Source organism: Rhopilema esculentum, chromosome 16, assembly GCF_057945365.1.
Source record: "Rhopilema esculentum isolate cy_ngs chromosome 16, ASM5794536v1, whole genome shotgun sequence".
Taxonomy (NCBI): Eukaryota; Metazoa; Cnidaria; class Scyphozoa; order Rhizostomeae; family Rhizostomatidae; genus Rhopilema; species Rhopilema esculentum.
The window spans coordinates 9579479-9603105 of NC_142830.1; the positions used below are offsets into that span (position 1 = coordinate 9579479).

The 23627-nt window shown below is 37.3% G+C and overlaps 4 protein-coding genes across 4 annotated transcripts in view; 2 read left to right on the forward strand and 2 right to left on the reverse strand.

Annotated features, from left to right (window-relative positions):
- Nucleotides 1-1654: 1654 nt before the first annotated feature.
- Nucleotides 1655-8485, reverse strand: LOC148958264 (uncharacterized). The gene is made up of 2 exons (XM_089112955.1): nucleotides 7653-8485; nucleotides 1655-6021 (listed from the first exon to the last, which is right to left on the reverse strand). Exons 1-2 carry the CDS (start codon nucleotides 8269-8271, stop codon nucleotides 5768-5770), a joined length of 873 nt encoding a protein of 290 aa, XP_088969081.1. The 5' UTR covers nucleotides 8272-8485; the 3' UTR covers nucleotides 1655-5767.
- A 3183-nt stretch (nucleotides 8486-11668) lies between these two features.
- The window catches only part of LOC135681938 (semaphorin-5B), an 81442-nt gene continuing 69483 nt past the window's right edge, over nucleotides 11669-23627 (forward strand). The window contains exon 1 of the mRNA XM_089112941.1: nucleotides 11669-11761. The gene's annotated coding sequence lies outside the window, so the exon portion shown is untranslated. The remainder of the gene's footprint in view (nucleotides 11762-23627) is intronic.
- On the reverse strand, nucleotides 15479-17022 carry LOC135681941 (uncharacterized). The gene is made up of 3 exons (XM_065196611.2): nucleotides 16832-17022; nucleotides 16281-16548; nucleotides 15479-15879 (listed from the first exon to the last, which is right to left on the reverse strand). The coding sequence occupies exons 1-3, from the start codon at nucleotides 16905-16907 to the stop codon at nucleotides 15573-15575; spliced, it is 651 nt and encodes a 216-aa protein (XP_065052683.2). The 5' UTR covers nucleotides 16908-17022; the 3' UTR covers nucleotides 15479-15572.
- LOC148958265 (uncharacterized) lies at nucleotides 17724-23189 on the forward strand. Its single transcript, XM_089112956.1, has one exon. It carries the CDS (start codon nucleotides 17724-17726, stop codon nucleotides 23187-23189), a length of 5466 nt encoding a protein of 1821 aa, XP_088969082.1.

The window sequence follows — 23627 nt, forward strand, 5'->3', positions numbered from 1 at the left end:
AAAGCTTGTATCTCGTGGCATATGATTTTTGGTACATGATGTGGACGGGACGACGAAATTGAGCCCGAAGGGGGGGGGGGGGGAACGAAGGAAAAAGTTTTGTGCTCGGGTAGGAGGACCCACCATGGTTAGGTCCAACGTGAAAGAAAATTTCTGAAATAATACCTTGCAAAGGGCTAAAAAGCATCTCCCAGACTAAAATTTAGCAAAATATTATACTGCTAAAAATATAATTATTATTGTTTATTTGGAAAAATAGGGAGGGGGATGTCATGCTAAAGTTCTAATGATAGACGTTGGGGAAAGAAAGAAACGGTAACCTTTCGTTTTAGATTGCACACAGTTGTGAATGGTAGAGGAAGATGTTGTTTTGATTTGGAGAAGTTCATTTCCTGAATAGAAATGTGCAGTTTCTTGTCCCGAGAAGGCCATGTTTACACATCCAAAATGAAAAGTTTGCAATGATACAGAAAACGATTTACTGAATTAATGCAAATAAAAGAAAAATAAAAGAAATATACATGATTAATTAAATCAAAGAAAATCGGCATCTTAACAGTTTATTCTTTTTATTTTTAATATACTGTTTTAAAATGTAATTAAAAAATGATAAGATATTTCTAGCTTGACCAAAGTGGGGACCTACAGCCCCCTAGCCCCCCAGTGGCACCGTACCTGTCATGAAAATAATTTATAACTTAAATTAATTTACGTGGACTCAACCTTGCCCTCATAAACATATGCATCAATCATCATTGCATCCATTGGCTATGACTTTCGGTAAGAAATGTTTTTATTTGCTAATAACTGAGCTCTTTCAGAAATACTTGTTCCTTTCGCTTGAATGCAATGTCAGGAAGGGAAGTTCATCGCAAATATGATATTTCCATTTAAAAATCCCTAAACGGCCTTTAACAAACTTCAGTGGTGGGGTTTCTGCACTGCAATAAACTTCTTCTTAGCGCCCTACAAAATATTCGATTGCCCTGCGAAATCGACTATTTTTTAGATTGGAGGGTGGGGTGTCACACCCCCACACACTCCTCCGGTATTTTCGCTCCTGATAACGATCTAAAATAAACCATCACCGACGCCCGAGGGCCAAGATTCACCTCATTGATTTTTTCGATGTTGTGACTCTAATTATTCGTGGAAATCTGATAACAACCTGCAGTTCTTTGACTGTCATTAGAAAAGTTTACAATCTACGGACCGTCGAAAGAGAATATTTTACTATCTGTATAGCATTAGGTAAACAGAATATTTTGTTTGTAAATGTCTTGCCTACTCATGCTTAACTGGCGTGTTACCTTTGATTATAACGTTCAGTGAGGCTAAGTCCTATCGGCTATTATTTCCAACATGATGCAGATGGTAAAACATTAAAAATATAAGGATATCAAGTTAATTAACAACATGAAATGCTTACTGATTATGAACAAATGCTAGTACCGATAGTAGAAGGATGGAAAGAAAGATGATCGGTAAGAACTGTAGCCATTTTGCTATTTGTTTCAACATAACAATCAGTGTCCTCGGTCTTTTTTTTTTTTTTTTTTTTTTTTTTTTTTCTCTCATAAAATTTGAAACGACAATCAATTACAATATAAAAGCCTAGGGAGCATGGAAATGCATAACAACCCTAAGACTTACACTTACTATAGAGACACAAATATTACAATAATAAGCTACAAAAGTGATTGGAGTGGTGTCGCCCATCTTTCCGATAGCGTTGCAGATAGGAGAAATACATTAATTCCATTTAATTGTGCCAAGAGTTAATCTTATGATATGTTGCTTGTTGTTGTAGACAACAGTTTCAAGCCTCACATACATTTTTCTCATTCTGAAAATGACATCAGACATTGCGTAAATGGAAATGTAAATGGAAAAAACATAAAATAACGATAAAAGTTTACAAAGTATTGTAATAGGGTTATTTTGCCAAATGAATACATCCACCCTATCGTTACCGTCGATATAAACTAGTCCTTCAATGAGAATTGAGACAAAGAGACAAATAAATAATGTTTCAAACGTCCATCTTCCGATCATGTGATCTTTCCGCGAAAGGTTATAAACTTCACAATGTTTCTCTAACAGGCACAGTCTTTCACAAGCACTGTCCGTTCAAACTATACTATAATAATGCACAATCAATAAATCATCACGCGCGATTCCATAAATGCAAATACGTATTCTATAAATCCATACTTCATGTCGACAATATCTTTCACAAGCATCTTGCCACATAAGTGTAACGTCGAGAACCTAAATATACATATATCAAAACTTAACCTAATCGCTCTTAACCGAATTCCATTTCCCACTTCAACTCCAACTCCAACTCAAAAACTAACTCTATATGAAACACGCCCAAAATATGACTAAACAAGAACTTATTGTAATGCTACATAGCTACGTAAATTTACATAATAATAATGAATACAAAATATATTAGTCCGAAGATTAATTACATAAACTGAATAATGATCCTTAAAATCCCAAAAGAAATAGTTAATGAATCTAAAGGTGCAATAAGAAAACAAAAGGAATTATAAACAATCGAATGTGCGAACGGTGATAAAATTACTAAAGTTACAGGATGCAAAACAAACGAAATCCAAACTAGCACTATTACATACCTCCCCATCTTGAAAAAAGGAATCGTCCTCGATTCTATATACAAATACTATAAATAAACGACTGTCCGAAATTATCTGTCCGTTAGTGTTAAAATGACAAGTCCAGTAAGATAAATGTTAGCCAAATGCATCTCTGGATGGTATTTAGGGTATACGAACTATCGTCTCTTTGAACAGTTGTTCGTCGCCTTCCATCAATAAAATGCATGTCTCTTCACGTGCAGATTCTCCAAATACTGTTTTAGGGTATTCACCTTGGTATGCTCCAATGACAAATAGGTGTCGCCTTTAGTAAGTGAAAACCTGAATGATTGTCCGAGCTGAGTTTCGTCGCGTTGAGTTCGGGTCTGTTTCCAGCACCTTCGAATACTGTATTTCAAGTATCGTTTCGAATGTATATCCCACTTCTGACACCAAATGTAATAGGGTTATTTTGCCAAATGAATACATCCACCCTATCGTTACCGTCGATATAAACTAGTCCTTCAATGAGAATTGAGACAAAGAGACAAATAAATAATGTTTCAAACGTCCATCTTCCGATCATGTGATCTTTCCGCGAAAGGTTATAAACTTCACAATGTTTCTCTAATAGGCACAGTCTTTCACAAGCACTGTCCGTTCAAACTATACTATAATAATGCACAATCAATAAATCATCACGCGCGATTCCATAAATGCAAATACGTATTCTATAAATCCATACTTCATGTCGACAAGATCTTTCACAAGCATCTTGCCACATAAGTGTAACGTCGAGAACCTAAATATACATATATCAAAACTTAACCTAATCGCTCTTAACCGAATTCCATTTCCCACTTCAACTCCAACTCCAACTCAAAAACTAACTCTATATGAAACACGCCCAAAATATGACTAAACAAGAACTTATTGTAATGCTACATAGCTACGTAAATTTACATAATAATAATGAATACAAAATATATTAGTCCGAAGATTAATTACATAAACTGAATAATGATCCTTAAAATCCCAAAAGAAATAGTTAATGAATCTAAAGGTGCAATAAGAAAACAAAAGGAATTATAAACAATCGAATGTGCGAACGGTGATAAAATTACTAAGGTTACAGGATGCAAAACAAACGAAATCCAAACTAGCACTATTACAGTATTAAGCAGTAAACAGACCCCTTTCACATTCGATTATCATTGCGAGACATGATTCGGAAAAGAGGCTAACGTTGTTCCGCACAACGCTAGCTCATAATAATTATGGAACAATTCAAGACCTTGTTGCCTGGCGGAAAAACTGTCGATTCCCTTGAAGTTTTAAAGAAGTTGAACGTTGAGCAGTTGAACAAGATCTTGGTGTGCTACAAGGAGAAGACATCTGGTGTGAAGGCAGACCTTATCCTAAGGGCCTACGCCATTTTTTGCCGGTTGCAAAACCAATCCCAGTATGAATGTTCTTTCTCGCAGCACCCATTAATTGGAAATGACTTTCATTGCACATATGAAGCTACCTGCAAGTCAAAATGTAGCCATTTGCCTTGGACATCAGATCTAAGAGGGACTCCTGCCTTTTCTTTTGTTCAGCTGTATGACTATCTTGTTGTACGAACAACGAAGTTCAAGCATATCAAGCTGAAGAGTACAGCCTATAAAAAGCTCAAAGCCTTTCAGTTTTTCTACGAAGGACGAAAGAAATTTTTTGTTGCTAAAGATATTAACTTTACTTTTTTTGATGTGCGTATCAAAGCTTCAATGAAGAATGTTTTATACAAAGTCATCGTTGTCCTCTCAAACGATTCTGGTGATGTTTGCTGTGCAGCCTGTACATGTCCTGCTGGTGCTGGCATGTCTGGTTCGGGTAATTTTAACCATGTTGGTGGTGTCCTTTTTGCTTTGGAAGACTTCAATAGAAAAGGCTATCAAAGTTGTCCTCAACCTGTCTCTTCTACATCGAAGTTATCAGTGTGTGGAATCTGCCTTCTTCATTTACATCAATATCTCCAGTTCCAATTGACCAAATTGTAATTGAAAAAAATAAATTTGGAGGAGATAGTGGTAAATAACAAGAGCCAAAGAACATTTGCCATGATCCTTGCAAAGCCAAAGATGTTCATTTGAATGAGGAAAGCTTTAAAAAGTTGAAGAAAAGCCTTGCTGAATCCACACCTAAAAGTTGTTATTTTGCTTTTCATCCAATGCCTGAGACCAATCCTAATTCTCCAGACTCTCCATTCAATGACTCTTTTGTTACTTTGTCTATTTCTCATTCTGAGGAGCCTGTGCCATTCAGTGACAGTTACGACATATCATGCGCTAATTTTAAAGGAATGATTGATTTCTATGCTCAGTATAACATGATTCTCAGCCAAACTGTAATACAGAATATTGAATCTGCTACACATGGTCAATCATCCAATGATTGTTGGAAACAACATAGACTATACCTGATTACTGCCTCTAATTTTTACTCTGCAGCAGTTAACAAAGTGGAGCCATCATCAGAGTTAAAATCTATGTTTTATTCTTCTTTCTCTTCAACAAGCACTTGGCATGGACAATTGAATGAGTCACATGTATGCTCTTTGCATTTGGAAACATTAACCAATAAAGGCATTTGTGATGCACATATTGATGAACCAGGTCTGATCATTTCTGGCATGCATTCTTTCCTTGGTGCATCTTTGGATGGTATTATTAGGGATGGAGAGGATTCATGGGGGCTTGAAATAAAATGCCCATCTTCAAAATTTGGAATGTCTCTTGAAACTGCTCTTGATGACAAGAATTTTTTTCTGACAAAGAAAGGCAAGATTCAATTCAAAAATTCACAAGTTCTTCTACTAGATCCAAGGCCAAATGTTTTGTACAGGTTTAAAAAGAGTAGATCTGGTAGTGTGGTTTGAAGATCAGCAGCCATTGTTTATCCAGAAACATGATTTTGATGAAGATTTTGTAAATAATTCTATTCTCCCACAGCTCAGCCATTTTTATACACGAGCGGTGCTTCGGAATTTTTGATTTACTTACAGATTAACTGACAGATTATGATTTACTTATAGCTGTTTATCTATGGGTGCTGCATATAAGAGGTGAAATGATAAAAAATTAAAGATAAAAAGCGCTGTCCATTTATATACAATTAAATTACTTCTTATGAATTGAGGGTATCACTAGAAATGGCAAAAAATTAGTTAATAGAGAGCAAACAGTAAAAATCTGATTAGTTAATAGGCATAAGGATAATGGTAGAACTCCATCGAGAATGTGGTAATTTTTAATTCTACCAATGGCTCTTTCCATGTGAATTCTAAAAGCTGCAATCTGGGCTGTTTCTTCACTCTCTGCTGGTGTTAATTGCAGTGGGGTAGCTAGCCAAATAGCAGTGGTCATGCCCTCCCCTCAAATTTGAAAAAATATGGGTGTGGCCAAAATTTACCACGCCCAATTTTTTAGTTGGTTAGTTCCTTTTGGAAATTTTAATTTTAAGGCTTGTGACTTATAAAAAATTTTTGATTAACTTTTGGAATGAGCTTTTTTTATTTCTTAGCAATCATCTTGTTACACCATGAAATGACCTTTATCTTATAGCTGTGACACTGTTTTGGTTTGTTGGTAATTTATACAGACAGAGTTCTGACAATTTCCAAACAGAACGGTACAAAAGACATTGAAAAACATTAGTTTTAGTATAGTAGATAATGTTAGCTTAAATCAAAAATTGTGTTGCTCTCCTAATTTCTTTCAATTTGCAGGCTGAAATACATTTGTAAATTTTGGAGATAAGCTAAAATTTGTAAATGAAACAATAAATCACATGAAACTGAATGGGAGCTTTCTGGTCATCTTTTCCACAAATAGTCTTATTATCTTGCAAAATAAGTTTAGCTTAACAAAAACATTGATGTTTCCACATATACTTGTGGTAAATATCCACATGATTGGATTGTCCTTACTAAATCTAGCAAACAAGGGTTGTAAATGAAATAATTTGATCTTGTAAATTTTCAAATACATCAAAAGTTGTAATAATGAAATAAAACTGTTTAACTAACAAGATCAGTAACATGCTTGACTTGTCTCTGGTCATTTTATTTCAACAGCTATAAGTAGTAAAAAGGTACTTTCAACTACAAGTGAAGTCAGTAGAGCTTTGAGTTTGACTTTAATTGTGTGTAAAAACAGTGTTATTGCATGTGATAATAAACAAAAAATTGAAGAATAACTTTAAGCAAGTTTTGGCATTCCATATCCATTAATTACAATCGTATGGTCCTAATCATAATATGGTAACAATGCTATTAAAGGGCATAACAGTTTCTGAATATGCTGCTAAATGGCTGGAAAGTTTAAGCTCTCAAATCTGTTGGTTTGGAAAATAACACTGCTATTTTTTCATCCATCTCCAGTGAACAGCACCAAGATTTGGCATTCATTAAATCAAGAAGATTCTCTGCAAATGCTCAACTAGTAACAATTGATTACTGAAAAGGCTGAGAGTTTCGTTTGGTTGCATAAAATGATCCTGCTCGCTGATTTTATGTCCAAAAATGGCCTTTCGTGCCTGTCACTTCTCCACATAGTGCAACAACATTAGGGCTGAAAAACCCTGTCATTGCCATAAAATGTTCTGGAGATTAACATGATAGTGGCTGCTTGGCAATAAGCTATTCCTTGCATTTTACCTACAGAGAATTACCTCCCAGCTCGTGGATCTAGGCACAGCAGCGCCGCCATCGATGCCTCGCATTCGCGTTCACGAAATAACACAGGACGGTTCTGATGATTATAATGATGGTCATGCCCTCTCGAAATGGCATGACTAGCCTTTGCTCTCTCTTGCGTCACTCCCTCCTATTGTTAGGCATGACCAAACATAGGGAACCAGCGTTATGTTATGGGCATGACTAAATTGGAAACCCTTTGTTTTAGTCATGCCCGACAATAGAAGAGCGCCTTCGGAGGGCTCCATATTCTTGCGTGGAACCAAAGGGCTCCAAAGGCGAATGGCCTGAGCTATTTCATCAGGAGAATGCGACTTTATTCTTACGAAAATATAATTTTTTGAAAAATGTAATCTCTGGAAATAGATGGTCATGCCCGGCATGACAAGCATGACCGTTAGCTACGCCACTGGTTAATTGTGATCTGCTTCCTTTGAAAGGTGGAATATTGAGTGTAACCCCAACTGGTAGAATGTCAGCTATATCGAATCCTCGGTCTGCCATGACATTGTCACAAGGCTCAAGAAGATCAATATGGCCACTTTTCTGGGTAATCTCTTTATCAGACACTCTGCCAGACCAAAGCTTTGAGACAAAAGTAATAGCACCAGTAGGAGATATTCCAATGAGAGCCTTCCAAGTATTGTGGTGCTTATACTCAGACCATGTCTGTGATTGAGCTTTCATGAATGAGGGAACTTTAGTAAAAATTTCTGTGCAATCAATGACTATTCTTGTGGAAGGATACTTTTTAAACTCATCAGGCATTAAAGCTTCAATATGTTCTTTAGGAGGAAAAGGAAAAAGAAGAGGCAGTTCATGGTATAGAAAGTTGATCCAGGTAGAGAATATTTTGGATGCATGACCAACAGAGATTCCAAATCTATCTGCAAGATCGTTCAAAAACAAGCCAACTTTGAGACGCATTAAAACAAAAATAAATTCTTCAAAATGCGATAGCTTTCTTTTAGGACCTGGTTTTGTCGATGATTCTTGTCTTTGTTTGGATGTACCATGAGACTTAGAGCCACGCCAGTAAGAAATGTTCTGCAACTTTGGTTCCAGATACTCATAAACAGATCGAAGAGAAGAATAATTAGAAAAACCAGTATAAAATTTTACAGCAGAATCATCATTTTGTAACTTTCAAGTGAAAAAAATGCCGTTTTTGCAACAGACAGTTCAGCATTTAAATTTGATATTTGGAAAGAAAGTTGATCAATCAATACTCCCTTTGCTCATTTCTTGACTGGTTTTCATCATCACTGGAATCATCATCGAAATAAACGGGGGCCACAACAAAAGAAAAACTTGTTTGCGTAGAACTGTTGCTGTAATTAGAAACATCTTCTTGAATGGAATCAGAGCAATCATTAAGTCCAGATGTAGCAGAAGAAGAAGGCTGCTGTTGGCGAAATTCATAATAGTGGCTGCGATCCTTTGGTGCCTTGCGGGAGATTTTTGCTGGTCCTCGCATCACTGTTATAAAGCTTCAACGAAGGAACTGCGCCATGATGCAACTTCCATCGCTGAGGGTTTCGCTTTAAATCTTCATCTTTGAAATGTTCTTGACAGAACACTGTACTTGCAGTATCTTTAAAACCATCCAAACCATCCACTCTTTTGATCAAGCTACACCACACTCTCTTCTCTGGATTCTTTTGCGGAAATTTAAAAAAATGTAGGCCACTGGGTGAACCATCTGTGTTATAGGAAAAATTATAACAACCAAAAGCAGCGCATTGTCTCCCTAGCGATTTCTTCTTCTTTACATGAATATTAGCTATCGGTTTCTCAGTATTCTCACTCATATTGCTACCGACAATTTTTCAACAGATTACAGGGCCTCCGACGAAGGGGGGGCGGGGAGTCTTTTTCAAAATCTTTTGTTATGGGTGTTAAATTTTCCCTTGCCCCCCCCCCCACTTTTCAACCTTTGTCGGAGCCCATGGATTAGCAAATAATATCAGGAAATATTGAAAAACACAGTGCTTGCGATTGTTGTGCGGAACAACGTTAGCCTCTTTATCGAAGTCACTCCTCACAATGCAATGATATAGAAGCAATGATGCAATGATGTTTATATCTTTTATCATATATAACAATTTTATAAGAATTTGAGCATCAAAACTGCTCAAAAGTTGAGATCAAATTAGGAACTAGCTAAGGATGAGTTACTGTTTAATGCATTTTTGAACAACATTTTATCCCAAAACGAGGATTTTTAGCCATGTGTGGTTGCTTTTCGGTGAATATTCAATGTTGTCGTCAAATGAAGGCTGTCTCACTCACTTTGTTGGCAAATAATGCCTGAACACCTCCCAAAAGCGAAAAAGCTAGCAATCGCACTGCTTACATCCTATTAATTTGAACAAATTAAGGACAATCCACCCTCGGATTTTTGCGAAAATTAAGAACAGTCAGCCTGAACCTAAATTTACTGGTTTTTATAAAAAAAATAGTGAATACAACATGCACCTAGCAGCATGCCCTTCCCTCTACAACGCGTATAAATGCTTGATGACACTTAGCTGCACCCAAGTTTCCTTTGAAAGATTATTCAGCGCTACTGATAATTTCAAAAGAAGAGAAACCTTTCCGCTTGATTACGAGCAAGTCGTTGGCCAATTTGCTGATTCATTTGCACTTCTTCGAAAAGAGTTGAAACTCTGAGAATTTAAATAAGTTTTGATCTTGATTCTTAACTCTACGTGGGATTTTAAAGCCTATTTACACGAGAGGAAAGGTATGGATCCAATTGGGTCCGAATTTAGGAATTAAAGTCCATATACTGCTGGTGTTTAGCGTATTGCTTAATTATCAATTTTTATTGAATCAATCGTATTCTAGGCCACATTTTTAGGGGTGTGGCTCAATTTTCCCCGCCACGCCCTAAACCGGGCACTTGAGTTTTCTAGCCACCCTGCGATTTTGAGGCCAGACCACCCCTGAGTGTGGTTTTGAAATAGTTTGAAAATGTCAATGATTATATATAATCAAAAATTGGTTACCATATTCAGATTCTGTTATTAATATCCAAGCATTGAATTATGACCTATTTTCGGCTTTTTCTAGAGTTTGGCCTAGATATTTCATAGCAGTTTCTGTAAACAAACAAAGAAAAAGTAACTAAATCACATCTTTGTACAAATGTGTTATCCAGGTTCGGCGTTTCCATTAACTCGCAGGTGAGTCAAAAGATACCCGGGTAAAAACTGACCCACTTTGAGACCCGTTTTCAAACTTATCCGTTTTTCAAGTGGGTTAGTGGGAACGCGACGCAGAAACGGATAACTTTTAACCCGGATATGTTTCAACCCAGGCTAGTGGAAAGGCTGCCTTATAAAGGGGGATTGGGGTCCGAAGGAGCCATGGCCCCCACCTTTCTGGTAAGCAAATACATTTCCAAAGAGCCCCACTTTTGAAGCACTAAATTCAGGTTTGAATTAAAGAACTTGGCCCCTCCACCTTGAAATTCGTGGTGTGGGCCCTGTTGTAAATTCTGTTTTTGGGGCTTATTTCAAATTCTATCTTCTGATTACCCATAATGTTAACTTCACAAATGGTGCAAAAGAAATTTAATACAGTTTATATCACCATTTAGCCAAGAAAAATAAATTGTATTCAATAGCGGCACCACAGGGGAGGGGGCACATCCCCCTAGTTTTTGGCAGGGTCAGTTTTGTATTTCTTCTAAATTCTATGAGACAATGTTAGGGCGGGGTAGTATTTTTGCATCGCACTTTTTGTGATATAATTCTATGATTTTAAAACTGCCTTTAAATAACAAAATGTTAGTCCGTTTGCCCTCTGTTTAAGTAAAATTGGTGTTTTTTGTTGGTAAAAGAGCTTTCCTCTCCCTCCTTCCACTTCGCCTTATTTCCCTACTCTTTCTCCTCTCCCATCTCCTTCCTTCCCTCTCTTTACCCTTATCTCCGCTCCTCCCTTCCCTTTATCCCTCTCCCTATAAAGAAAAGAGCAGACTTGTTTTTGGAATATTTAATTTTGCCTGTTACCTACACCTGGGCTTGGCAATTGATATTAAGCGCGCAGACCTTATTTCTTAAAACACCTTTGTGTAATGAAGACACATTTAAGTGAAATAAGTGTTATTACTTATAACATATAAACAAAATCAATTACCCTTTTCAAACGGGGAATTTCGGTTAGAATGCACACACCTACCACAAACTTGAATGACATTTTTGCATACTGCATTCAATCCTGCTTTATCCGATAAATAGGACATTAAATGTACAAGCATTTCAATTAGGATGGTCTTTTTTATAAATCTGATATCATTGTCAGTAAATCTCTTTTCTAGCTAAGACTGGAATAGTCTAAAGATTTGAATCAAAACACAACACACCGAAAAAACTAAAGACGGACATAAATTGATAAGGGTTTACATTCACAGGTACGTTTATCTATACATCTATCGCTCCGGTTGGCAATTTCATCTTTAAGTTGCAATTGCTTTATAGTCCATACACTAAAAGCCTTACATACAAACTTGTTGAACATACATACCAAAATACTTTCAGTGTGGTGTTTTGAGTAATGCAGTCTGGTCACCAAATGAATAATTTTTAATGGATAAGCTGTTGCCAGAGAACTTTTTTTTACTTGACAATGCAAGTCTACGGTACATTGGGTGAGGCTTGGGATGTGAGAGCCTCCTTGAATAGTATTGAATTGTTGAAACGAGGACTTTTGTTCATGCACGGGTGCTTTATCTGTGAAACTTTGGACTTGTCGGCAAATAAAGGATGGCTCACCCACGTTGTCGGCAAATAGGAACTTATTACCCTCTCCCCGCCCAAAGCTAGCGACCCTGCAGTGGCGTAGCGTGACTTTCTCAATTGGGTTTTCTCCTACGAAAGGGTTGGCCTGGTTGGGGCTGTTTTGGGCCGGGTAGGGTTAGATGGGGCTGGGTTGGGTTGGGTGGGGCTGGGTGTGGCTTTGTTAAACTAGGCTATATAGATAGATTCAAAAGTTGTGTGGTGTCAATACAGGAGTTTGGCCTAAACGTTTTACTCGCATTCATCGAATACCCGGTAGCCTGTGTCCCAGACCTCTACTTTCAAGTTAGGGGTCTGGAGCACAGGCTAATACCCGGACGCTACGCCACTGAGACCTTGGCTGCGAGGCCAAAATAGAGGAGTAAATGAACTCAAAGAGAGCTATTATAGTCGTGGTTTTATTGCCGGGTGTAGATGTTTTTCCCTACAGAAGTAAATTTTGCACGGTCAAATCTCTTAACTGATAAATCATGATGGATTTGAAAGAATACTAATAGGATAGGAGATGGGTAACACATAAATCGATATCATAGCTTGAAAATAAATGAAACTAGTCTATAATGCTAGTGATATGGCCATGTCTACGAAACTGTTTCTGCAAGGAGCTAATTATAAAAAATCCCAAAAGTTAATCAAGGCTGGGATACATATTGTGAATGTACAAGTTTGTAACGTCAAGCCTGCATTTAAAAGATACAATTTAAGTAAAAGTTAAAGGCACATTCCAAGATAATGTTTTTGAGGTAGCACACAGATCCTTTGCCTCTTTCCCCCACAATTTATTTTCTCGGCCCTCTTTCCATGTAATGCCTTCAGATTTCTTCTCTTCAACTCAACAAAAAACTTATGTAAAATGAAATGACCTAAGCACCCCAACACAGTGGTGGCTCCAAGGGACTTTTTGGGGTACTCAACTTTTGTTGAAGCATGGTCTGCATATTTTTTCCAAAAACTGATTAAAAAGCTTTGGGTAGGGGTAGATCATATTTTTGCATAAGGAAAATTTACTTAGTACAAAATTCTGAAACAAGGCAAAAGGGCGTGGTCTCACTGGTCACGCCAATTACCCTCCCACTCTGCAGTTGCTGGCACCGCCACTGCCCTCGCAACAAAGTAAGCTTAAACTTTTTTTTAAAGACCTCAACGAAATATCAAATTAACAAGAGTTTGCATCATCGGAAGGTTTATGCAAAAACTGTTCAAAGGAAAGCTCCATCGCACCCATTCAAGGTTTGCCTTACTTTGAAACTGTGTCCCTTCTTTAAATGACGCCCACATTACGCACGGTGACAGCAACCGTCCAAAAATTTTGTAGAAAGATTACAGCATGAATAAATCAACTTCAAAAATACAGTTCATAGGCTCCTTTACTTTTCCCCCTTGTATATCCCTTTAATCGCCAGTCGTCTGAACAATAAGGCAAATTACTTCAACATTGATCTAAACATGTAACTTATTATTATATCTACAATGCCTGCCAAAAGTCTTGGGACACTGACGTCAATTTTTAAGGTCAAAATCAATCATCCCCCTCTCCCCTACAGAACAATGTTGGTTTACTACATTAACTACAAAAAATTTCGTCGTGACAAAATTTCAGACAAATATTTCAAACAAATATACTATTAAATTCAAAATGAGACGAAATTTTGTCACGACAAAATTTTTTGCATTCAAGCTTTTTGAAAATTCGCATTGAAAAACTATAGCACAAGGTAGAGAATCAAATTTATGTATCCTTTTCCTTTTGATCTATTCCATGTAATTTACGTCTTTTCCTCATTTACATAATCTTTATAATTATCTTCATCATCATCATCATCATTATTGTCGGTTCTTGAATTAACTTTCCTTTTCACCCTCGTTCAATGAAAATAGTTCTAACTCAGTTAAAAATACAAGCTAACTCAGCTAACTCAGTTATAAATTAGAAAAAAGTTTTTGACGTTCAAGCTACTATTTAGTTTTAGCAGATAGTCCCCATTTTTCGTTTTAATATAACTAAACAAATGTAATAAGCCTACAAAACTTCTGTATGTAAACAATCAACTCTTTTGACTCCACCTTGCAGTAACTTAGGACATATACCGCTTTAATTTGGTTTTTCCTGTCATGAGGTTCCGTGTGAAAAAGATGTCTGGGGGATTAGGCCAAAGTCCGAACGGGTGCTCAAGCCCCCTGTCTCCACGAATTCGGGACACCTATAGGATTGAATGTAAATCAACCTGTATGGATTTGTCTTTTAATATTTTGGTAATATGTTGCTATTTTTGTGTTAAAAATCCACGACAAAATTTTGTCACGACAAAATTCTGAAAAGTTGTTCGAAATTTTATTCGACAAAGTTTATCGACAAAGACGAATTTTTTTTGCTAATGTATCTAGGTTACAGGTTAGGATTTTAGGAAGCACTTTCTTTTGCGCTTCTTTTATTATATTTCTCTAAATAATCAACATTGTTTTAGGGGGAAGGAAGTGTAAGTAGTAATTTTTTGAAAGGTTTCAAATGCAGCGTACATTGCTGGGTGTTCCAAGTACTTTTGGCAGGCATGTATGACATGTTTATGTATGACATCAAAGGAGGAGTGTAGGGACCCCGGCGCAAAAGACAGAAGCCCCCCTAGCGCGCCTAATTTGAGCAGGCCCTTGAGGAGTTAAACAATTCTGAGTTTGGTGACCTTTTTACAAGTCAAATAGGCACTTAACTATATCTGAGGAGACATAGCAAAACTGTATTATTTCAGAATATTTATTATTAAATTGAGCCGGGCTTGGACCTCAAAGAATAGTGACAACTTCACAAAAACTTTGTTTGAAATCGTTTTCATTTAAATCACATAGCCAATAAAGCATAGTGAAACCCTTCTTGATGTGTGAAGTCAATTAAAAGACTGAAATATTGGTTGAGACATCAGTGGCGTACCCAGGGCCTTAGTAGTGGGGGGTCCGGACCCCCCTATTCCCCCCCTTGGGTACGCCACTGTGAGACATGGCCACATATGTGCAGGTTCCTTCCCTATCAAATCACTGTTATTTTGTCTTTGTTCATAACTTTATGAACTAACAGAAGTCCGTTTGCAAACTTCAATTCTTTCATTGGTCATATCTTATCCACTTTTTTAACAAATTTAGCTGATTTAGCATATTTAGCGGTATTTCATAGCATTCTGAAAAGATTCAAACATATACACTATTTTATATCAATCTTTTTAGCGCGTACCAAATAATGTTAATTTCATGTTACTGTTAGTCAAAAGCTGACACGTTTTGCATGTGCCTTTTGCAATTAATTAGTTAAAAATGACCTTGTAGTGTAAAAATGCAAAAATAAATTTCTTTTAGCTCTTGGTATGGTTTTATTTTAATTTTTTGTTTTATTAAGATCTCATATATACAATATCTGAGAGTTGACACGAACAGTCTCTTCTATTTCTCGAGGTCAACGCCTTTCTTCAAATCAACTTCATAAGCCGCTATTATCATGTCAAGCACCTTATCAACTGCATCTTCAAGATCTTTAAAAGATTCCTTCACATTCAATTTCATTTTTGGGCCAATTTGCTCTCCATTTACTGTGCTCTTCATAAATGTATATCCCTCTCCAATTCCTATTTCAAGAGCCTTGTATCTTTCTTTTCCACTAATTCCCCCACCCTTGGCAAGTAATATCGGTGCTTCGTCTTCCTTCTCAGTTAAAAGAATCTTTGCAACAGAATTATACAGTCTTTCGTACCTACAATAAAAGCAACTTGTGTCAAATGGTGTTTGCATAATAGTAAATAAGAAATAAATGTACTCGATTGCTCGAGACCTTTCAGCCTTAACTCTTAACCAGAGTTCAGCATCCCAAAATGGGGAGTTTCGTCGGTGAATCATTGTGTATTATTGACGTTACCTTCTCAAATTCAATAAATAAATTCATTATCTAGAATTTTCATTCATCTCCAGTTCATCTGGCCTAGAAAAGTATATTAGAAATAAGTCCTTTAAGTAAAAAATAAAGATGTTTAATCTTGTTTTGAAGCTTGTAGCTATGACGGTTTGCATCAATGACTCGTCCCTTAGGTTAAAAAAAGCACCTAATTGTCAAAGATTTTAGTGTGAAAGTTCGATGCTTAGAACTTTTATTCTTACCAATTTTCAGTAGTGTCGGTAGCTCTTTGATACGGCATCAGGAACCAAAACATGCGTTCAGTGCTTGTTGGCAGTTCAAAGTCACTTAGAGCATAGCATGCATTCTTAGCTTCAGTTCCTCTACGGAGGCATATTTTTTCGTCTCTTATCCATGTGAATATCAGTCCCATCGTATTTTCTTTTGGAATTTTGTCTTTCAATCTTGTTAATCCCTCTCCTTTCTTGTATTCATCTTTTGCTTTCTTTGCCTTTTCTATAACGTCTTCCTCTGCCAAAATAAGAAATTTATATCCTCAAGAATAATCTTATGAAAATGCAGGATAATGTTAAATGTGTGAAATTTAGAACAATTGAAATGTATAAATGATTCTAGAGCAATCAATTTTTTCATATTTAATATTTATGCTTATTGACGTAAAATAACGAATTGCTCCACATTTTTATAATAAAAATTCATATTTGTTGTTGTTTACAAATATGATGAAAAAAATGAAATTGCTGCTTGCAAACAAAAAAATATGGACTTTATTTACTTCAAATAGCGAGCTTACCTTTTGAAACGACGCCGAGAATCAACGTAATGTCTTTGACAAAAAGGAGAGCGAATACAAATATTGAAAACTTCATTTCCCTAGCCGTAATTGCACACCAAAATGGCCGTTGTTTTAAATTCAAATTTATTGAATAGTGTACTGACGAAAACAAGATATCTCAAGCATGTAGAATCACACGCATGATCAAATGCACTGCAAAATGTTTGCTGGTGAGATTTGCTTAGTGTCTGCTACCTTAAAATTATTGCTGGTGAAAGCAATTGCAACCTTTGTTTTCTGCTCATTTCCTTGAATGTAAAACCGTAACCCGCAAACCTGCAAGCAATTTAAATTAATGTTCTTGCTTGTGTAAGTTTCATCTAGCCATTGAGTTCTTTCAATATCCATTTTAGGATTTTAAGCATAGCCAGGTGCTCAACGAATAATGTACATCATCTTTGTGCTTGACAAGTTTCCAATAACTTGCACAATAGCCAAAAGCATCGAGTAAGAGGGCAATAGGGGCTTTGTACCCCCCCTCCCCCTGTTGAATTTGTTTAGTTGGTCACCCTATGTACAAGCGCCTACGTAAGGGCCTTCTTATTTTTCTGTATAAGGTGTTATCTTTAAAGTTGTGAAAGTTGTTGTCGCCTGAAATCATCGCGAACGAACGCATTATCACAACGAAACGCTGTATTTCATTTATTCATTCACAAATCATCACAGTCTAAAATGTAACTGTTTGTTTTATTATCATCGTCTTCTGGCAATCTTTTAGTCATTATAGCTGGACTTAATATTTACAATTGTCGTAAATGTTGGAAACTAAGGACGCAGGACCTTCCGTGTATCCTTACAAGGATGCTCAGTCAACTACCCAACATTTTGGTACCGTGACCCGGGAGCTGTAATGTCTGAAAAAGAAACATTAAAGAAGAAAATTCAGGCACGAAACGGTCATCGCCTGGTTGTTCGCAAAAATGTCGCGAAGGCCCGAGAGCTGTTGCCTCCGCGCGGTCAGAATCTTCCACCGGAACAACAATCGAAACTCGAATCAATCAAAAACACACTGGAACGAAAACGATTGATTATCACGACACTAGATACAGAAATTGAGGATCTTTTGGAAGAAGTCGATATCGAGAAAGAAATAGTAGATCGTAGCGATTTGGAAGAAGAAATGGAAGACATAATATGTCAAATAGATCTAGTTAGCAGAAAGGACACGATCGCCCCGCAACATGAACTTAATCGCAGCTTCGAATCACAAGGTTTTGCCACAGCAGGAAAAGTGAAGCTACCAAAATTACCTTTAACGGTGTTTAATGGAGACCCGACAGAATGGCCATCATTTTGGGATAGTTTTTCCTCAACAATTGATGAATCTCAAGGCTTGGCTCCTATCGACAAATTCAAATACTTACAGAAATCGCTGCTTGGCGAAGCCGCTAAAACGATATCAGGTCTTCCACTCACAAGTGAAAATTATCAAATAGCTCTAGACTTATTGCGAAAACGATATGGAAATCGTCAAATAATTATTTCAAAACATATTGAAGCCTTAATGGATTTACAAAGGACTGAAAACGGAGCGGATTTAAAGAAATTGCGTCAAATGTACGACAAAGTTGAAAGCACTGTTCGCAGCTTAAATGGAATTGGTGTATCTGCAGAAAGCTACGGAACTATCTTGACGCCTATCATAATGTCAAAAATACCGGTAGAGTTAAGACTTCTTATCTCGAGGAAACTATCGGATGAATGGGATTTAGAAGGACTATTATTAGCGTTCGGTGAAGAAATTTCACTTCGAGAAAAGTGCGCTTATGCACCTATTGGTAGTGCTACCAATACAAAAACAGTTGGATCAAAACCATCCTTTCAGCAATCCACAGCAGCTACACTGCTAATCAACAACCAGAAACGAGAAAGGAGTGCAAACGATGGAATACCATCTTGTTTATTTTGCGGGCAGAAACATTTTTCTTCGAGCTGCACAACGGTTTCGAATCCTGACGCGCGGAAGCAGACATTACGCGAGAAACGGAGATGCTTTGTTTGTTTACGTGGTGGACATGTTAGCAGATTTTGCAGAAGCAATACTATATGTTTCAAATGCCAAGGAAAGCACCATGTTGCAATTTGTGGCTCAAAAGCTGGCAGTTCCGCAAGTTTTGCAAAAGCAAGAGAAACAGCGTACAAGGAAACCGTCGCCGCGCCTCAGTCACCGCCCACACAACCATCGGTAAGTACTTTACTAGCGTCTCGCAATAACACCACAAATACCGCTGTCTTATTACAAACTGCAAGAGCTAAAGTAAGAAGAGTAGACAGTAACACAGAAGAATGCGTTGTAAGACTTATTTTAGACTCTTGCTCCCAGAAATCGTATATTTCACGCAGGCTAAGGGATAAGTTACAGTTGCCCACCATAAGCACAGAAAAGGTAATCATTAAAGAATTCGGTAACGTTAGTGGGACATTAAAAACGTGCGATTCAATCCAAATTGCTATCGAAGGAGCAGATAACCTAACTGTGTTTATTAATGCTTTTGTGGTAGACAATATTTGTAGCCCGGTTGCTAATCAAGCCATAGACGTAGCCAAACTGAAATATCCCCACATAAAAGATTTGCCTTTAGCTGATAAAGGTAGCGGCATGGATGAATTTGAAGTTGACATATTGATTGGGGCGGACTACATTTGGCAGTTCATGTTAGATCACGTAGTACGGGGGGAGCAAGGTTATGGCCCCGTAGCTACACTTACCAGATTCGGGTATGTACTTAACGGTCCCGTAGAAATACCGTCAACAAATGAACACTCATCGAACATTATCATTTCACATGTCCTTAAAACTGACAATATTGTCGTTGATAGCGATAAACATTTGATAAACGAACTTCACAAATTCTGGGATATCGAATCTATGGGTATCAAGTCTAATGAGCAAGAACTAACTTGTAGCGAAAATCCATTAGAGGGAAAAATTCATTTTAATCAAAAACTCGGAAAGTATGAGATTTCGCTCCCATTCAAGGAAGATCATCCTGTAATTGCAGACAATTATCAAGTAGCACGTAAACGTCTCGAAAGCCTGTTAAAACGCTTAAATTCAAAACCCGATGTTTTGCATCAATACAACGAAGTAATTTCTGAACAACTAAATTCCGGTGTTGTAGAAAAGGTAGAGGATACGGAGTTATGCTCGGCTCCTGTTGGATCTGTGTATTATAATCCTCACAGGGAAGTAGTTCGAGAAGAGCGGCAAACTACAAAACTTCGAGTCGTTTACGACGCAAGCTCTAAACAAAACGGCGAAGTAAGTTTAAACGATTGCTTAGAACCAGGCCCAAATCTGGTACCTCTCATTTTTGATGTACTTTTGAGACTCAGAGCTAAACGAATAGCGTTAATTGGTGACTTAGAAAAGGCATTTCTGAATATCATTATACAAGAAAACGACAGGAATTTTCTCCGATTCTTGTGGTACGATAACGTTTTTGAAAAAGATCCTGAGCTTGCAACATTGAGGTTTTCACGTTTAGTTTTTGGACTTACGAGTTCGCCGTATGTTCTTAATGCTACTGTACGTCACCACCTTGAAAACTATCGACAGTCAGATAACGAATTTGTGCAAACCGTCGAAAAATCTCTATATATCGACGATTTTGCGTTTTCATTAGATACTGAGGAGGAAAGTTTCGAACTTTATCGTAAACTCAAACTTTGTTTTGCTTCTGGAGGGTTTAATATGAGGAAATGGGCCTCTAACAGTGATTCGCTTATTGAACGCATTGAACTAGCTGAAAATATGCATAGTAAAACCGCAAATTCGAAGGAAAGTAATGTCATTTTCGACGATGATGAAACCTTCACAAAATCGATCTCTAATACAGTATGCAATGGTACCGAATCTAAAATCCTAGAAATGCCTTGGAACAGAAATAACGACAAATTTGTGTTTGACTTTTCGGAGTTTATCGAAGCCGCTAGCAGTAATGTTGAAGTAACCAGGCGCAATATTTTAAGAACTACCGCGCGGTTCTTTGATCCGCTCGGAGTACTTTCGCCGGTAATTCTTCCGCTTAAAATGATATTTCAGCAATTGTGCAAATTGAAAACAGCCTGGGATGAAAAACTCCCTGACGACATTTGCAATAATTGGCTCAAAATCGTAAACAACATTGCAAACACAACACCAATTGAATTTCCACGAAGCCTAATGGGAGATATTATCAGTAATGACGCTATTTCGATTCAACTACACGGCTTTTCTGATGCAAGTCAATATGCATATGGGACTTGTGTATACCTTCGCGTCGAATCATCATCTAAACTAGTAATAAGCCGATTAATTTGTGCGAAAACCAAAGTAGCACCTATGAAAGGTGAAACAATACCGCGACTTGAACTAATGGCCGCAGTAACACTTTCGCGTCTTATAAAGTCAGTCCACAATGCCTTGATTAGCACAATTAACTTAGAATCAATCTTTTGTTGGACAGATTCACAGGTTGTCCTTCACTGGGTTTTAGGTAACAAAGAACACAAACAAGTATTTGTAAGAAATCGAGTGCATGAAATTTGCGATTTAACCGAAAAGAAAAATTGGCGATATTGTCCAACGTCTAACAATCCAGCTGATATCGCTTCAAGAGGCATTGATTGTTCTAAAATGCAATCAAACGAGTTTTGGTGGAACGGGCCACAGTTTTTGGAAAACGACTCGGAATTTTGGCCTGTAAATGAAATCGCGCCCTCGCAGCAAATCGAAATTAATACAAACGTTGTCGTAACTGAAAATAACGATCAGCTAAATCTGAACAAAATCATTCCATGCGTAAATTACAGTAGCTTCATTCGCTTAATACGGGTAACTGCGCTCGTATTGAAATTCGTGGCAATTTTAGAAGGAAAGGTTAAAAATTTACAAACAGACATAAGTGACGACTTTTTGTCCAAAGTCAACGAAGCGAAAATCATGTGGCACTTAGAAGTGCAAAAGGTCTTTGATCTATCTGGAAATGATAAAGAAATTAGAAATAACCTCGGATGTTTTGTCGACAAAGAAGGAATAATCAGAGTAGGGGGTAGACTTCAAAATGCATCGATTTCGTATAACAGTAAACACCCCGTATTATTGCCACGTCAGCATCATTTTACAAAATTGGTTATCTGGCATAGCCATTTAACAGTCAAACACAATGGAGTCAATGAAACACTCGCGCAAGTACGATCCAATTACTGGATTACGAAAGGTCGTCAGATTGTAAAATCCTTAATTGCGAAATGTTCCAGATGTAAAGCTATACATGGAAAACCATACGAAACACCAAATGCGCCACCGTTACCTGCATATCGCTTATCAGAAGATGCAGCATTTACCAACGTTGCAGTCGATTTTGCAGGTCCTTTATATGTAAAGGATATCTACACCAAAACTGATCGTATGAATAAATGCTACATTGCATTATTCAGTTGTGCAAATACGCGAGCAATACACCTTGAGTTAGTTCCAGATCTTTTCGCAGAAACATTCATTCGCGCGCTTAAACGTTTTACAGCTCGGAGAGGACTAAGTAAACTTATCGTTTCAGACAATGGAAAAACATTTCTGGATAAAAACGTTCAAATGTATGCGCAAAATATGAACATTCGATGGAAATTCAACGTTCCTACTGCCAGCTGGTGGGGTGGCTGGTGGGAGATATGCGTAAAATTAACGAAAAAATGTCTCAGAAAAACGCTGGGAAACGCAAAGCTTTCGTACGAAGAACTGGAAACAGCATTGATCGAAACTGAAGGAATCATAAATTCTAGACCCTTAACATACGTTGGTGAAGAGATATCGGAACCACCATTAACGCCGTCGTGTCTTGTCATCGGAAGACGAATCCTCGATCAGTCGGAATCACTATCGTTGTCCTCGGATAAAACTTCATTAACAAAACGCGCTCGTTATTTAGAATTAATCATTGAACATTTTCGCCAAAGGTTCAAAAAGGAATATATTCCATCGTTACACGAACGACATCGTTGTTTGAAAAACCCGAAACGCGTAATACAAGTCGGAGACATCGTACACATTTTCAGAGATAAGGTTCCCAAACATACATGGGCGATGGGAAAAGTCGTTAAACTTCTAACTGGAAGAGACGGACTAGTTAGAGCTGCAGAAATCAAAACATTAGATAAGTCGCGACGAGTCATCTATATCAAAAGACCGATACAACGTTTATACCCACTTGAAGTTAATGCTAACGAAGAAAACTCAACTGAAATTGAACACCTTAATGGTCAAAAAGAACATGAACCATCGATTACTATGGTATGGGATGAAGACATTCGAGAACACATAGCAAACATTATTTAAATAACAACTAACGTACATTTTTTTGTAAATAGATTATTCCAAGATTGACTTCGTCAATCGGGGGGAGTGTGTTGAATTTGTTTAGTTGGTCACCCTATGTACAAGCGCCTACGTAAGGGCCTTCTTATTTTTCTGTATAAGGTGTTATCTTTAAAGTTGTGAAAGTTGTTGTCGCCTGAAATCATCGCGAACGAACGCATTATCACAACGAAACGCTGTATTTCATTTATTCATTCACAAATCATCACAGTCTAAAATGTAACTGTTTGTTTTATTATCATCGTCTTCTGGCAATCTTTTAGTCATTATAGCTGGACTTAATATTTACAATTGTCGTAAATGTTGGAAACTAAGGACGCAGGACCTTCCGTGTATCCTTACAAGGATGCTCAGCCAACTACCCAACACCCCCCAATGCTTTGCCCGTTGGCAGATAAA